Source organism: Podarcis pityusensis, assembly GCF_964106645.2.
Source record: "Podarcis pityusensis genome assembly, chromosome: 17".
Lineage (NCBI taxonomy): Eukaryota > Metazoa > Chordata > Lepidosauria > Squamata > Lacertidae > Podarcis > Podarcis pityusensis.
Genome location: NC_138042.1, coordinates 35,961,343 through 35,978,417, shown reverse-complemented (window position 1 = coordinate 35,978,417; position 17,075 = coordinate 35,961,343). Strand labels below are relative to the sequence as shown.

Sequence of the window (17,075 nt, the reverse complement as noted above, 5' to 3'; positions counted from 1 at the left end):
GCAACCCCATAGTCACCTATGACTGGCTTAACCGTCCAGGGATCCTTTACCTTTTGTACCTTTACTCTAGCTCAGGGGTTGTCAACCGGGTTCCTACCGCCCACTAGTGGGCGTTTCAGGATTCTAGGTGGGCGGTAGGGGGTTCTACAGCACAAGCTGAATCCTCCTTCCACCGTGCACTGAAAATTTTAACATCAAGAAAGATGCATTAGTGGGCGGTAGGTATAAAAAGGTTGACCACGCTGTGGGTTAAACCACAGGGACTAGGAGTTGCCAATCAGAAGGTCGGCGGTTCGAATCCCCGCGACAGGGTGAGCTCCCGTTGCTCGGTCCCTGCTCCTGCCAACCTAGCAGTTCCAAAGCACGTCAAAGTGCTAGTAGATAAATAGGTACCGCTCTGGCGGGAAGGTAAACAGCGTTTCCGTGTGCTGCTCTGGTTCGCCAGAAGCGGCTTAGTCATGCTGGCCACATGACCCGGAAGCTGTACGCCGGCTCCCTTGGCCAATAAAGCGAGATGAGCGCCGCAACCCCAGAGTCGTTCACGACTGGACCTAATGGTCAGGGGTCCCTTTACCTTTACCCCTGCTCTAGCTTATACTCCTTGGGCTGGATGGGGCTGTGGGCTGCATTCCCAGACCTCCCATTCCTTGTTACAATAACCTGTTGCAGTGCTTGCTCAGTGTACATTCATGCACAAAGAGGTTTTGTGATGAAAAACAAGCCCCTATATGGGGATATTTCAAGTGTGGGCTCTGAACACCTATGGAAGAAAGTTTTCTCTTTATTCCAGAAAGTATAACCTGCTTTTCTGCAGTTGAACACAAGCCAGCTTGCAATCACCACACACACACACAAATGGACTAAATAATGTAAAACAGTTTTAGTTCCCATTTTCTACCAGAGGAAATCTTTTTTAAAAGAACAGTAAAAGGTTAATTGCCTGACTTCAGTACTCTTTTACCATAGTAGGGAAATAAACTATTAAAGAAGCCCAACCCTTCTAAGAATGAGCAGTAGATTTCGTTTATTGTACTTGTACCCAATAAAGATGCCTCCAGGATTTCCACTTGAAAAGCTGTGCATCTGCACAGGTTTGTTTCTTTGGTTTATTGGTGTGCACACCTCAAAGGTTTTCAAGTCAGATGCTACAGTTTTCAAGAACTCAGCTACGTTAGTAAAGAAAAAAAGATTTGGATGTGCTATAAACATGCAACACCAGATGGCGCCAGAGAGCAGGAAATTTTAAAACACGATTTCCCATAGTGTTTTTTTTTTGGTTATAATCTAATTTCTGACTTATTTATAGGAGGTTTTCCCTGTGTTTATTTTTATTTTATTTTATTGGTTTTATAAACAAGAATAATGTTATACAAATAAGTATACCAAGTTTTCTCATGTCATTTGTATATCACAAAAACAGCATAATAAATGTGGAGTAATATTTACAACATATGGTTCATTATTAGTGGTCAGTTTTTTAAGTTATTGGTTCATTAATTGGTTTAAACAACTAGGATGAAAAGAGGGGGAAAGACGGGGAGGGGGGAGTGATTAGTGGGGTGGGGTGGGGTTTTTATGCTTGTGTTCTGTTTTTCCTGTGTTTAGATCTAACCCAAGTTGGATTGAAGCTGGCGTGTGGCAGGCTGGAATGCGTCAAACCGCAGCATTTTGCAAGAAACCACAGGATAGTTCTGCAGATTAAAAAAAACCTGAGCCGTGGAAACGCACAGGATTCGGAGTAAACCGTAACGGGTACACAGCCAAAGAGGGGCGCAAACAAGGAGATTTTGGCAATACACAGAAATATATAAATTTAAAGAACTAATAAACCAATCACAAGGCCAATAACTAGTCAGCTAAGTTAGAAGGGACCCTGAAAATCATCTAGTCCAACCCACTGCAATACAGGAATATTCGGCTGTCCCATACAGGGATTGAACCTGCAACCTTGGTGTTATGAGCACCATGCTCTAACCAACTGAGCTATCCTTAAACTGGTTATCAGCACAACTTTCAATTCCACTAGCCCAGTGCAGGGGCAGCCAACAAGGTGCCTTCGTGATGTTAATGACTGACAACCTCCCTGCATATGTATTTTGACAATCTGACCATTGCTCCAAGGCTGTTTCTTCCGGCATAATGGCTGCATTGGCACATACCTGAGTATGTCCGTTCACGACTACTTCCTCTGCAAAGCGGACTTTGACGGGATTCGTCTTTAGCCTGGCTCTTTTCTCGGCTGTAAGAAAGGAGGATTTAGGGCCACCCTGCAAAGACAATGGCATTGGGTTTGCAAAGTACAACACCCTGACAGCAACATGGCAACATGACAACAAACCCTGTCGGTTCGACATCATCACGATTTTCGCAATCTCACCTAAGGAGCAGCAGCAGCAGAAGAGTTTGGATTTGATATCCCGCTTTATCACTACCCGAAGGAGTCTCAAAGCGGCTAACATTCTCCTTTCCCTTCCTCCCCCACAACAAACACTCTGTGAGGTGAGTGAGGCTGAGAGACTTCAGAGAAGTGTGACTGACCCAAGGTCACCCAGCAGCTGCATGTGGAGGAGCGGAGACGCGAACCCGGTTCACCAGATTACGGGTCTACCGCTCTTAACCACTACACCACACTGGCTCTTGCCCCACTGGTGGGGGTGGTCTGCCCCGGTTGTCATCACTGAGGGGGGGTGACATTTGGCTCCCAAGCCTACCCCAATCCATTGGGGGAAGGGGCAGCTTTGCTGACGGCCTTCTCCCCTTAGTTTTGACAGCTCAGGGGAGGCTTGGGAGTCGCAGGCGGGTGGCGCGCCGTTGCCCCCCACTCCCAGGCTGCTTCCTGGGGTGGGGGGTGTTGGGATATTCCATTTCACCTTAAGGAACAGGCATGATTGTTGTGTGTCACATGTCTGTTTACATTCCAGCACAGTATGCTGGGAACTTCCATTTGTCTATAGCTTTTGCTTTAGCCGTTTTGCTTTGGACACAAAGGAGATCAGACATGTTTCCTTTTGCCCTGATGTACACTGAATAAACTGCCTGTAAATATACTCACACAGCCTCTTCTGTTTGTGCAGAGTTTACTCTGCTGAGTAGTGTGCCCTAGCTTCTGAAGGTCAGGTCGCAGATTCATGCCGCACCAAGGACTGGAGTCCGCCTGGCACACCGGCCGGTGGGCTGGAGCCAGCTGGGGGCCTGCCAATTGCCCCCATTTCCTTGGTTGCATGCCAACAGCGGGAGCCTCCCCCGAGCTGTCAAAAGGAAGAGGGAAGGGAGGAAGGCTGCTGGCAAAGCGGTGCGGCTCCCTTCACTCACCCCCAGGAAGCAGCCCGCCATGGGCGGCTCCATCTCTGGGACGCACGCCTCTGCGCCCCCCTGGGACTCTCACCCCGACCTCCCTGTGGGCGGCTTGCCCCGCCCCTCGGAACACAGCATGTGTGCGACTCCAGGTGCTGGAGCAGCTAGCTCCGCCTCTGCTATCAAGCCATTAAAAATAGTCCTGCTGGATCCGGTCAAGCGTCCATTTTGACCAGCATTCTTTCCTGCAACAGCTCGCCTGACGCCTCTGGGAACTTCACAAAGAGCACTTTAAGGACTTCCTTTTCATTTGCCTACGGCAACCCAATGCAGAGAATGATCTGTTGTTGTTGCTGTTTTAAAAAACTGCTTGCAGGGAGGGGGCGGATCAGAAATGGAGAAATGTGTGGAGTGGGAGACAACGCTTTCGCTCTTTGAATTGCTCCAGATTTATTGACTGAATGTGCATCCTCCCCCAGAAATAAATAAATAAGTGGCTTACAAAACAAAACAAAATAAAACCATGCTCAAAATGTGAAATGTCGTCATTAAAACCCACCACAAAGCTGGGGCAATATCCAAGTTACAATGGAGACAGAGTAAAACAGATCAGATTGAATGGATTATTGCAATAACCTGCAGTTTCTATAAGAGTCTGCATTTAAAGCAGGTGAATAAATGAGCAAATTGAGTGAATTTGGATATGCAGAGGAGATTAAAAATAAATTTAAGGAACGGCAGAAAGAGGGGGAAGGAAGTCCAGTTTTGAAATGTTAAAATGATTGTAAAATTAGGGAAATGTATAAAACTAGTGAAATGTATAAACTTGAAAAGTATAAATAAAATTTGAAAAGCTGGGAAACCCCCCCAAAATAGCTCAGATTTAAAACACAATGAAAACATCAGAGCGAATGAGAAAGTCTTCACTGGGCACCAAAGTGGACCCCACTCGTATGGCTGTCCTCACGGGAGGGTTCTAAATGCAGGAAAACATATTTGGAGAGTGATTTGGAACGGGAAAACAGCAGGAGGGCAAGGGTTAAGCACCACCTTGTGCCTGCTTTTCTTTACCCCCTAGCTGCCCCCTGGAAGCAGCTTATCTTTATCTTGACAGGCTGTCAACAGGATACGGTCACACACGTTGGCATGCAATGGGTGGTCAACCCTCTGTCCATAATGTTGCACTAATGCCAGGATGGCAGCAACAGTACGTTGAGGGCAAAATGTCCGCCACTGATGTGTGTGGCCTCTCCAGAGCTGCAAAAAGTGCATGTTCCCTAGTCTCAGGGACATCTCCCCCTACCCATCCTTTGTAACTCTTAAGATTACCTCTGGGAGCATCTCGTTTGCGCACACCCACCAGGAGGCCAAACCCTGACCCCCCCAGGGAGCATTTCAAACCCCAGTGGTACATGAAGGCAATTTACCGAGGTGCATCGGAGAACTGTAAACTGGAGAGTGTCTTCTGATTCCCTGTAATGCAAAAAAAGAAAAGAAAATGAAAATATACAACCGCTGTTTCCACAAGGGAGATAATACATACCCTGGATAGTAGCAAAACTACCTTTTATCTAAAGACGTACTACAGTGGTACCTTGGGTTAGATACGCTTCAGGTTACAGACTCTGTTAACCCAGAAATAGTGCTTCAGGTTAAGAACTTTGCTTCAGGGTGAGAACAGAAATCGTGCTCCAGCGGCATGGCGGCAGCGGGAGGCCCCATTAGTTAAAGTGGTGCTTCAGGTTAAGAACAGTTTCAGGTTAAGAACGGACCTCTGGAACGAATTAAGTACTTAACCCGAGGTACCACTGTATGAGTTACTGACTTCACCCAGACCCCATTGCTTTCAGTACCACTTATACACAGATGGTAAAAGGTAAAAAGGTAAAGGACCCCTGGATGGTTAAGTCCAGTCAAAGGCGACTATGGGGTTGTGGCGCTCATCTCGCTTTCAGGCTGCTGGCATTTGTCCACAGACAGCTTTCTAGGTCATGTGGCCAGCATGACTAAACCACTTCTGGTGCAACGGGACACCGGGAAGGAAACCAGAGTGCACAGAAATGCCATTTACTTTCCCGCCGCAGTGTTACCTGTTTATCTACTTGCACTGGAGTGCTTTCAAACTGCTAGGTTGGCAGGAGCTGGGACAGAGCAATGGGAGCTCACCCTGTTGTGGCGATTTGAACCACCGACCTTCCGATCGGCAAGTCCAAGAGGCTCAGTGGTTTAGACCATCAGCACCACACAGATGACACCCAAGTCACCTCTATTGCTCTACTTTTAAACTGTCTTCCTCATTCAAGTCCTGCATCTCCAACTGTCTCTCCAATGTCTGGACGCTTCACTGCCATCTCAAACACCATATGACTTGTACAGTGGTACCTCGGGTTACATACGCTTCAGGTTACAGACTCCGCTAACCCAGAAATATTACCTTGGGTTAAGAACTTTGCTTCAGGATGAGAACAGAGATTGTGCTCCGGCGGCGCGGCAGCAGCAGGAGGCCCCATTAGCTAAAGTGATGCTTCAGGTTAAGAACGGACCTCCGGAATGAATTAAGTACTTAACCCGAGGTACCACTGTATTCTGTAAAGTGCCATGTGTCAGGTATGCGTGCAGAAGCCAGGCCCTGTGACCAGGATTGGGGCCTTCCTAAGTTTGTTCTGAAGAGGCAAGGTGTGGCCTCACAGTTGAGGCCAATTGGTAACTCACAGCACCTGGTGGCAAGAGCTGGGAAGGGATATAAGGTCAGCTTTTCCCTTCAGCTCTTTGCCACAGCAACATGTTCCCTGCCTTGCTGGGTTTGGTTCCTTGACTCCTTGCTTCTTGGTCCTCAGACCCTTGACTTCATGACTCCTTGCTTCCTGACCCTTGGACCTTAGCTTCTTGACTCCCAGCTCTCCTGGTTTCCTGACTCCTGGCTTCTGGACCCCTGTTCCTGTTCCCACCCCACCATCTTGCCCCCAGTCCTGATGTCCCCTGCCGGGACTTCGATCACCCGTGAACCGGACCGTGACACCATGGGACTTCAGAAATAAGTAACTCTTGATTGAACATGGTTAGGAGATGCCACAGAAAAATTTGGATCCTCCTTGGGATACCCAAACCCTGTCTAAGCTAGCACAAATCTCTGGTGAGAACCTAAGCTGTCCCTCTCCCTACCGGAGAGGAATGGCAGATTAAGTTGATGGATTATGCCGAAATGGCAAAAACTGACCGGAAGAATAAGAAACCAGGAAGACCAAAATTTTAATCAGGAATGGGGGAAATTTATAGGTAAAGGTAAAGGGACCCCTGACCATTAGGTCCAGTCGTGACCGACTCTGGGGTTGCAGCGCTCATCTCACTTTATTGGCCGAGGGAGCCGGCGTACAGCTTCCGGGTCATGTGGCCAGCATGACTAAGCCGCTTCTGGCGAACCAGAGCAGCGCACGGAAACACCATTTACCTTCCTGCCGGAGTGGTACCTATTGATCTACTTGCACTTTGAGGTGCTTTCGAACTGCTAGGTTGGCAGGAACTGGGACCGAGCAATGGGAGCTCACCCCGTGGCGGGGATTCGAACCGCCGACCTTCTGATCGGCAAGTCCTAGGCTCTGTGGCTTAACCCACAGCACCACCCATGTCCCTAAAGGGAAATTTATAATTTACCTTAAAAACCATTGTAAACAGTTAAAATTGTTAGTAGGATTGGAATAACACTTGCAGTTTAATGGTGAATTTTGGACATGAGATGTAAAAGATTTGGATTATTATGAAAGATGCAGGAGGAAATGATTAACAATAGGAGCCACAAAAGGGAGGAGGGAAGTCCAAGAGATTCTTTGGAATCTTGTTTTTATGTTGTATATGCGATTGTAAAACTTTAATCTGAAAAATCAAATAAATGGATTTATATATATAAAAAGAGAGAACCTAAGCTTTTCCTGGAGCCCAGCTGCATTATCTAATGCTTTGGGCATGTTCACGCATAGCACCTTAAAAGAGCGGCTGCTTGTTCCCCGGTAACGTCCTCTTCAGCTGCTTTGTTGTTTATTGCAATGATGTGATCCCCCGGCAAAAGCTTCCCGTCAGCAGTGCTGCCTGTAAAATGTCAGGGCCTTGTTAGGGACAAATTATCTCTCCGGGTTTACAAAATCAACTTGAATTGCAGAAAGCTGGAGCCTCACTTCAGACATCTTACAACATGAAAATACAAACCAAAGTTACCCAAAGAGCTGTAACTCCACCATTGAGTGACTCCATCCCACCCTAGTCAGCTCAGGAAGGAATGGTAGTGCTCCTCCTCAGAAGCAGGAGATGAGTCATGCTGGGTGTGTCCCCTTCTTGCTGCAACAAGCTCCCCTCTCCTCGGTCTCCCAGAACCAGAAGAGGTATGAAGAGAGAGGAGCAGAGACAGGCACATCGGTGTAGTCTCAGATTGCTTGGGAAGGACCCGAGAAGGAGGAGATTCAGGCAGTTGCGTGAAGCTGGGCACCTTCAGTCTCTACAACTGTGACATAGGGGCAAGACCTATGACGAAGAGCTGCTGTTCCCAAAAATGGAAAGTAGTAGTCCCAGCAAAGGAAGAATGATAAAAAAACTTATGGAATATACAAAAATGGCCAGAAGAATAAGAAATAAAGATAACAAACGTTTTATAAACGAATGGAAATGGTTTATTGAATATTTACAGATAAACTGTAAACAGATAAAAACATTGGCAAGATTATTGTAATAACCTGCAGCTATATAAGTGTGTGTGTGTGTGTGTGTGTGTGTGTGTATGAACATATATATATATATGAACAGCTTTTACCAAAGGTGTCATGGACTTTGAAGACACTCGAACTCAGAACGCAAGGCAGAAACATGTTAAGAGGATGGCATGCTTGGCAAATCCACACCATGATCAACTCCCACCCGGGAACCAATGTCCCCACTGTGGAAGGACGTATGCTTCCAGAATTGGCCTCCACAGTCACTTACGGACTCATTGTTAAAACCGTGTTTATGGAAGACAATCTTACTCGGCTACGAGTGATCGCCAAAAAAGAAAGAAGAATATATGAATGATAAATAAATGAGTAAGTTAAGTTAATTTGGATATGCAGAGGAAATTGAAAATAAATTTAAGGAACTGCAGAAAGAGGGGGGGGGGGGAAGGAAGTCAAGTTTTAAAATGTCAAAATGAATGTAACATCAGTGAAATGTATGTATCTGAAAAGTTTAAATAATTTGCTGTGCTCATTAGACCCGGCGCTCCTGAGCAGACCTTGTTCCTTCGAATAAAGAGTTAACTTTGCCTACTCTGTGTGATTCATTCCTGCCACCCACCCCACCGCCCTGTCATCATTGCATGTTATTTGGTGTTACCTTAGAGAGATATCACAGTCCCCATGTGGGACGAGAAAGGCATCCCTACCTGCAGCAACTGAGGTGATAAGAAGGGGAATATTCTGGGAAACTTCAAAGCCATAATGTCCAAGTAGCACATCTTTTTGGACTTCCACTGTGAGCTTCACGCGAGTTGGAGGCTGATTAATGCTGTCCGATGCTCTGTCACCCACTGACGCTCTCCCCCTGCAAAAAAATTTTTATATAAGAAAAATGCTTAAGAAAGTTGTTCATAGGAATTGATATATAATGAATTGGGGAAAAAATGTTTAACGTAACTTTTGTTAAAAAAACAGAAGCTTTTTTTATTAGGAATTATAGGTGCAGAATTACCAAAAGATAAGAAATTTATTTTTATGTATGCGGCGACAGCAGCACAGATGCTCTCAGCCCAGAGACGGAAAGAAGACAAAGATGAATGGCAGACCAAGTTGATGGAATATGCCGAAATGGCAAAAATGACGGGAAAGATCAGAAATCAGGAAGACCAAATCTTTATTAAGGACTGGGATGACTTTAAAACATATTTGAGAGATCACTGTAAACGGTTAAAATCAGTAGCAGGAATATAAAAAACACTTGAAAAGAAATGTGGGCTTTGGATATTATGGACATTTATTATTAAGTAGATTACAGTAAATTGGATATTATGGACATTTGTTATTACAGTAGATAGATTACAGGAAAAGATGCAGGAACAAAATTATAAAAATGGAAGCCATGGAGGGGTAGATGGAGGTCTGAAGGTTTGAGATAACCTTTTGTGTTCTTTGTTGCTGATGTTGTTTGTTTGAATTGATATGTTTGTTATGTATAACTATTATGTAAAATTAAATAAATAAATGTATATATGAAAAAGAAGGTTGTCCATAGGGATGCAGGAAGGTATCCTTTTCCATCCCACTCTGTAGTCCTTTTAATTCTGTTGGGAGCCGCCCAGAGTGGCTGGGGAAACCCAGCCAGATGGGCAGGGTATAAATAAAATAAATAAATATAAATACTTTCCGGTGCATTTTTGTGTCACTTTCCATATTGCAGGAAGTCTGATCTTTTTGGAGAACCGAGTCTGTTGCACAGGGCCTCCCAATCGACTAGAAATTCACAACCTGAATTTGCTAGGACGTTATTGATTCCTTCCTGAAAATAGCAACAGTTTGGAAGCGTCTGTCATGCACTGGCTTGGACACAGAGGAATGGTGAGAGGCACAAACTGGGGGACCCCCAAGAGAAGAAGGCTCAACTCTCCAGGGTTTCAAACAGGGCTCTCTCCCAGATGTACCCAGAGACACTGGGGATGGAACCTGAAATCTTCTGCTTGCAAGGCAGATTCTCCACCACTGATGGGAAAGAAATCAAATACAACAACAACAACAATAGTAATTTTGTTATTTATACCCCACCCATCTGGCTGGGCTTCCCCAGTTACTCTGGGCAGTTCCCAACAGAATATTAAAAACACAGTAAAACATCAAACATTAAAAACTTCCCTAAACAGGGTTGCCTTCAGATGTCTTCTAAAAGTCAGACAGTTGTTTATTTCCTTGACATCTGATGGGAGGGCGTTCCACAGGGTGGGCACCACCACTGAGAAGGCCCTTTGCCTGGTTCCCTGTAACCTCACTTCTCACATTGAGGGAACTGCCAGAAGGCCCCTGGAGCTGGACCTCAGTGTCCAGGCTGAATAATGGGGGTGGAGATGCTCCTTTAGGTATACTGGGCCGAGGCCATTTAGGGCTTTAAAGGTCAGCACCAACACTTTGAATCGTGCTCGGAAATGTACTGGGAGCCAATGTAGGTCTTTCAGGGCTGGTGTTATATGGCGGCCACTCCCAGTCACCAGTCTGGCTGCCGCATTCTGGATTAGTTGTATAGTGAGTAAATAATAAGTAATGGCAATGACAACAATGTGCAGGTATTGGGGCATAACATTTTTCTTTTTTTTCTGCCAGAAGGACAGCAGCTGTGGGAGGGGACCACCTGTTCCTGCTTCAGGTGAGCAACACCAGGATGATGTCACAAAAGCCACTGTCCGCATCAGAAAATGTCAGGATGAGGTCACAGCCTTTGTTCTCTAGGCAGGCAGCCTGGGAGCCCAAAGAGAGAGGCTCTTATTGAACTGGGCAGCGGCAAGGAAGGAAGGGGTAGAGTTGGCAGGCAAGTTGTTTCAGCCATTCTAGGACTTCTGTTTACAGCAAGTGCCCTGGGCAGCCAGGGAGGGAGGGAGGAGAGGCTGGCATGAAAAGAAGCGGAGATAATGGAAGTAGGCACAGGAATGTTGGCAGCACTCCGGGTATCGCAGGGTGACAACTTCCAGAGCTTGCCAGGACGTAGCATAGTTTAAGTGGCAGACGGGCAGAAAGAATAGCAAGCACTGGCATGGCAGCCTCGATAGATTAAGGCTCCAGCTTTCAGCATATGCCCCAGAGAGGGCAAAGAAGGTGAGAGAGAAATCAGAGAGCAGCAGTGTTGAGTGGAGCAATTGCAGGAGGCAGAGGCTGGCATTTTCTGAGACCACACAGCCTGGTGTGTGTGAGAGAGAAAGGCAGGCGGACAGACCAGGAACAGAAGGATATGTGAGAAGAGGTGTGATGGCCTGGGATTCGGACTCAGAGGCTGAACTTGAGGAATCCCAGCCTGCACAGGATTCCCCGCCTCCAGAACCAGCTGAGCTGGGGCTGGGGCCTGAGCCTGAAGGGTCCTCACCTGTGCTGGATCCTCAGGTGCAGGCATCAGCTGAGTCTGCTCTGGCCCCTGAGGTGACAGAGGACCCATTGCCTGCAGGTGCTCCACTCTCAGCCCGGTCAGAGGAAGTTGAGGTTGCCTCTGGGTCCGGTAACCCTCCAGCCTCTCCTGAGCTGCAGAGGCTCAGGGCAGAGAGGCAGAGGGAACTAAGTTCCCGCAGGAGGAGTGCTCGCCTCCAGGCCTGGAGAGGCGAGGCACCTGTGGACCGGGGCCGCCCTATGCCTCGGGGCAGATAAAAGCCAGCCAGCCCCAGTCCCAGGTTGCGGGAGCAACATTGTTGGTTGCTAGTTCATGCCTGCACCCTGTCCTGATCTTCTGCCAGAGTTCCTGACCTCACCCGACTCCCTGCCTTAGACACCGCTTCAGCTTTGGCGGGCAGCCTCCATACTGCACCCTCGACCTCGGACTGGACTCGGACCTCGCCGCACGGTTAAACCTCGGGACCAGCACAAGAGGAGAATAAAGAGAAGACTGGCAGGGGAAACCAGGATTTGGACAGGAAATGGGGGGGGGGGGGAAGAGTGTGTGTATGTGTCAGTGGACTGCCATCGGAACAGGGAAGGAAAGCAGAGAGCCGGTGTGGTGTAGTGGTTAAGAGCGGTAGTCTCGTAATCTGGGGAACCGGGTTCGCTTCCCCGCTCCTCCACATGCAGCTGCTGGGTGACCTTGGGCCAGTCACACTTCTTTGAAGTCTCTCAGCCCCACTCACCTCACAGTGTGTTTGTTGTGGGGGAGGAAGGGAAAGGAGAATGTGAGCCGCTTTGAGACTCCTGAAGGGGAGTGAAAGGCGGGATATCAAATCCAAACTCTTCTTCTTCTTCTTCTTCAGAGGGGCAGTTGGGTTACAGGGAACCTCCGAAAATCTTGCGAAGCAGTTCCTCTTCCTGTCGTGGGGAAAGCCACACCTCCAGTGGGGAAGAGGGAAAGGGACCAGAGGATGCTGCTGGGAGCCTCAGCATCGCTCCTGGTCAAGCCAGCCAGCACTGGGTGCCGGGAGCCACCCAGGAGCCAACCCATCAACTCCCCAGCTCAGCTTTCCAAAACCAGAGGCAGCCAGCAGGGACCATACATGCCGAGGTTCATCACCACCCGGAGAAGGCGGGTGGGATGATTGGGATCCGTTGAGAGAGATAGTTGTTTCACAGCCTCTCTCAACAGCACCCTCCCGGCTTTACGTGGTTTCACATATACGTGCAGAGTCCAGGTACATTATCCTCTCGTGGGGAGATGCCTGTTTCCAACAATCTATTAGAATGCGTTATACATAGGGCTGCCTCTGAAGACGGTTCGGAAACTTCAGCTGGTGCAGAATTCAGCGGCCAGGTTGCTCACCAGAGCAAGATGGTCTGAGCATATTACACTGATCCTGGTCCGACTGCACTGGCTACCAATTAGTTTCTGGGCCCAATTCAAAGCGCTGGTTTTGACCTATAAAGCCTTAAACGGCTCAGGACCACAATACCTTAAGGACCGCCTCTTTCCATATGAACCTACCTGGAACCTGAGATCATCTTTTGAGGCCCTTCTTCGTGTGCCACCTCCTTGAGAGGTCCAGAGAGTGGCAACACGAGAACAGGGCCTTCTCTGCAGTGGCTCCCCATCTGTGGAATACTCTCCCCAGGGAAGTTCACCAGGCCCCTTCATTATACACTTTTAGGCGGCAGACAAAAACGTTTCTCTTTAACCAGGCCTTTGGTTGATCTACCGTATTTTTCGCACCATAGGACGCACCGGACAATAGGACGCACTTTGTTTTAGAGGGGGGAGAAAAAGAAAAAAAAATTCTCCCCCTCTCTGCCCAGCGCCCCTTCAGCGAAGCGGCAGGAGGCACTGCGCAGAGAGGGGGAGAACTTTCCTCCTCTTGTTTTCCCGCTCTAAAACAAGATGCCGTTTAAGGTGCGTTCAGGCGGCTACCTTGGAAGCCTGGAGAGCGAGAGGGGTCGGTGTGCACTGACCCCTCTCGCTCTCCAGGCTTCAGGTTCCTTTCGACCTGCTCTTTAGGGATGGCGGGGGGAAGCCCACCACCAGCCCCAAAGAGCAGGTCAGGGAGCAGCTTCTTTAGCCCCGCGCGCGCTCTCCCGGCTGGAGAGGTGACGCGCGGCTATAGAGCCTCCTGCCATAGCCGCACGTAACCTCTCCAGCCGGGAGAGGGTCGCGGGCCTATGGCGTCTTCGCTCCATAGGATGCACACACATTTCCCCTTCATTTTTGAATGGGAAAAAGTGCGTCCTATAGAGCGAAAAATATGGTAATTTACATTACTTTTAAAATGTTTTTTTTTCTGGGGCTGGCTGGCTATTGGGTTGCTGTTTTTATTTTTATTAGGTATTTTTGTGGTTTTATATATTGATTTTATTCCGTGAACCACTCTGAGACCCCCAGGTATAGGGCGGTATATAAATCCAATCCAATCAATCAATCAATCAATCAATCAATAGAACACAATAAAATTAACTCAACATATCACCAAGTAATAATTAAACAGAAATCTACTCTTAATCACAACAAATAATTACTAAACTATAATCAATAACAACAACAGCAGGTTGCAATGCATAAAATGCTACAATTGAGGGTAAAAATTGAGGGTGTTTGCTACTTGCATAGTGAAGGACTGCCGTAGGAATATCAGCCGAGGGTCTGGTAATAGGTACTGCTTGCCATAACTACCACCTGAGGCCCAAGTGACAAGAGGAGGTACAAGAAAACACCCACTTCCAAACTATGCCCCTATGAAACTAGGGTATCCCACATCCCCCCTTTTAATGACATTTCCTTAAAATACTTACCTGGCTGCATGATCCCGTGACCGCCGCAGCCATTTGGCTACCATCTGCTCTATCCGACGTGCCTTGCGTGTCTCCAGATCTTCCATTTACCTGTGCAAGAAACATGCCATCCCTATTATTATTATTATTATTATTATTATTATTATTATTATTAATATACCACCCTATACCCGGGGGTCTCAGGGCAGTTCACAGAATAAAATCAAGATATAAAACCACAAAATACCTAATAAAAATAAAAACAACAACTCAATAGCCCCCCGCCCCCCAAAAACCACATTTTAAAAGGACATAGGATGTCTTTATCAGATGACAAGAATTCATTGGATTTTCTCCAAGAAGGTTCACTTTTGGAGTCTTCAGGCAAGGAGACCCCACATTCCTTTCTGTTACAGAAATATTCTTCATGTGCAAGGTTTTGTTAAGAGTTATTACTAAGACCTATCTCTGTAAACGTAAAAGCAGAAGTTATCGGTGTATAGATAATGAGTTCCAAACTCTTTTTAAAGGTAGGCATGCATAAAGTAATTTGGAAGCATGGGAGGGAGAAAGCAATCTTTTTCTAAGAATGATCTCTAACTAGGGAGCCAGTGTGTTGAGTTTGAGCTGGGGGAGACTGGATTTAAATAATTATTTCAGCCAAAATGCTTAGGCCCCATCTGCACTATACGTCCAAAGCAGTATCACATCACTTTAAACAGCCATGGCCTTCTGCAAAGAATCATGGGAACTGTAGTTTGCCAAGGGTGCTGAGAGTTGTTAGGAGACCCCTCTTCCCATCATGGAACTACACTTCCCAGAGTTCCCTGGGAAGAGGTAATCTGAGGCCACAGTCCCTACAGATTTGCTTGAAGGAGGGTTCAGGGTCCAGTTCTACAGCAAGGATAGGGAATCCATGGCTCACAACAACAACAACAACAACAACAACAACAACAACAACAACAGTTTATTATTTATACCGTATCCATCTGGCTGGGCTTCCCCAGCCACTCTGGGCAGCTCCCAACAGAATATTAAAAACACGATAAAACATCAAACATTAAAAACTTCCCTAAACAGGGCTGCCTTCGGATGTCTTCTGAAAGTCAGATAGTTGTTTATTTCCTTGACATCTGATGGGAGGGCATTCCACAGGGCAGGTGCCACTACCGAGAAGGCCCTCTGCCTGGTTCCCTGTAGCTTCACTTCTCACAGTGAGGAAACCACCAGAAGGCCCTCAGAGCTGGACCTCAGTGTCTGGGCTGAACGATGGGGGTGGAGACGCTCCTTCAGGTATACTTCAGATATTGTTGGACCTAAACTCCCATCATCCCTGACCATTGGTCATATTGACTTGGTCTGGTGAGAGGTGAAGTACAGTAACACCCAGAGGGAACCTGCAACTTTCTTTCTATTGCTGGTTAGCATCTGCTCAAGTTCAGCCCTCGGAAGTTCTAGCTTAGATCCGGGTGCTTCCAAAAGCTGGCTAGAACAAGGCAAGCATGAGAGCGAAGGGGAGAGGAGTATAACCTGGAGAATAACTGCTGGATGTTAATTGCCTCAAGTCTTTATTATGAATGTCTAAGATGCATTGCAGGATGGTACTTCAGAGGACCAAAACCCAGAGGGGAAAGTTTTATGAAGGCAACAGTGGCGATCACGGACAAAGTATTTGTTCTCCGTAAATATGCATACATCCAGTTTCTTCCAGGAAGGCTGAAAATGTTCTTTGCTGGGATGTCTTACGAGAGAGAACAAGTTCTTTGATGAGTGTCTTTGATGAGTGTTCAGTATGGAAACATACACTGTGTCCTGCATGAAGAGACCGTAATGGAAACAAAGCCCATTGCTGCTTTGAAAACTCCAGCTAATTAGAGAAATTGGCTGACCCAAGGAGAGAACTGACGGCTCCGCTATGGGGTGGCTGTCTCAGGTGGGTCATTAAGGCTGCAGATGGGAAGACAGACAGATCTGACTCAAAGAGTCTGCCAGGAAACTACTTGCAAAACCCATACTGAATTGAATGGGCAGCTTGCAAGACTCAGACTTGGCTAGTTATCATTAAGCAAGCATTACCTCTTGCCCTTGATTGGCTCTGTGTGATGACCTGGTACTTGGGCTCGGGCTCAGAACCAGAGGAGACTCAGTCTGCATCGGATCCTTTGCCTCAGGCATCATCTGAACCAAGTCTGGGGCCTGACCCTGAAGAGTCCCAGTCTGCACAGGTTCCCCTGCAACAAACACCAGCTGGGCCGAGTCAGGGGCCGGAGCCTGCCCTGGCTCCAGATGCGGGGATTATCTCGCTGCCTTCAGCTGGGCCATCACTTACAGCTGCTCCACTACCGGTTGGGTCAGGGGAGACTGAGCTGACCCCTGGGTCTAGTAACCCACTGACGTCTCCCGAGCTGCAGAGACTCAGGTCTGAGAGAAGGAGAGACCTGAGTACTTGCAGGAGGAGTGCTCGCCTTCAGGCAAAACAGGGAGGCGAGTGGCCGGGGGATCAGGACTGGCCGCTACCCCAACAAAGATAAAAGGCTGTCGGACCCCGCCCCAGGTTGCGGGAGCAACATTGCTGTATGCTAGATCCTGTACCTGTCCTTGCCTGGTTTCCTGCCTCATGTCCTGCCTTGGCCCTGTCGGACTGACTCCCAGCAGAACCTTTGGATTCTCGACTGGTCCTGGACCGTGTTTCACGGGTTACCCTCAGGCCCAGCACACTCTGCCTAAGACAACATGGTGTCCATTGGATGTTGTGGGACTCCAACTCTCATCAGCCTCAGCCAGCATGGCCAGTGGTCAGGGATGATGGGAACTGTAGTTCAGCAGCAACTGAAAAGTGCCATGCTAGCCCCTCCTGGTATAAGCAATAGCTCTATTTACATATTGCCTCGAAGC

At 47.6% G+C, this 17,075-nt stretch overlaps 1 protein-coding gene across 2 annotated transcripts in view; it reads right to left on the bottom strand.

The window, feature by feature from the left end:
- Positions 1-17,075, bottom strand: part of FRMPD1 (FERM and PDZ domain containing 1) — an 83,892-nt gene that overhangs the window by 27,949 nt on the left and 38,868 nt on the right. Inside the window, exons 3-7 of one of the 2 annotated variants that reach the window (XM_080986665.1) lie at positions 14,202-14,291; positions 8,699-8,856; positions 7,272-7,377; positions 4,722-4,767; positions 2,160-2,267 (exon numbers count right to left, since the gene is read on the bottom strand). In XM_080986665.1, the coding sequence (XP_080842791.1) occupies positions 2,160-2,267; positions 4,722-4,767; positions 7,272-7,377; positions 8,699-8,856; positions 14,202-14,287 (504 nt within the window). In that variant the 5' untranslated portion in view covers positions 14,288-14,291. Of the gene's footprint in view, positions 1-2,159; positions 2,268-4,721; positions 4,768-7,271; positions 7,378-8,698; positions 8,857-14,201; positions 14,292-17,075 lie in introns of those variants that run through there. The other variant, XM_080986666.1, reaches the window with a different exon arrangement.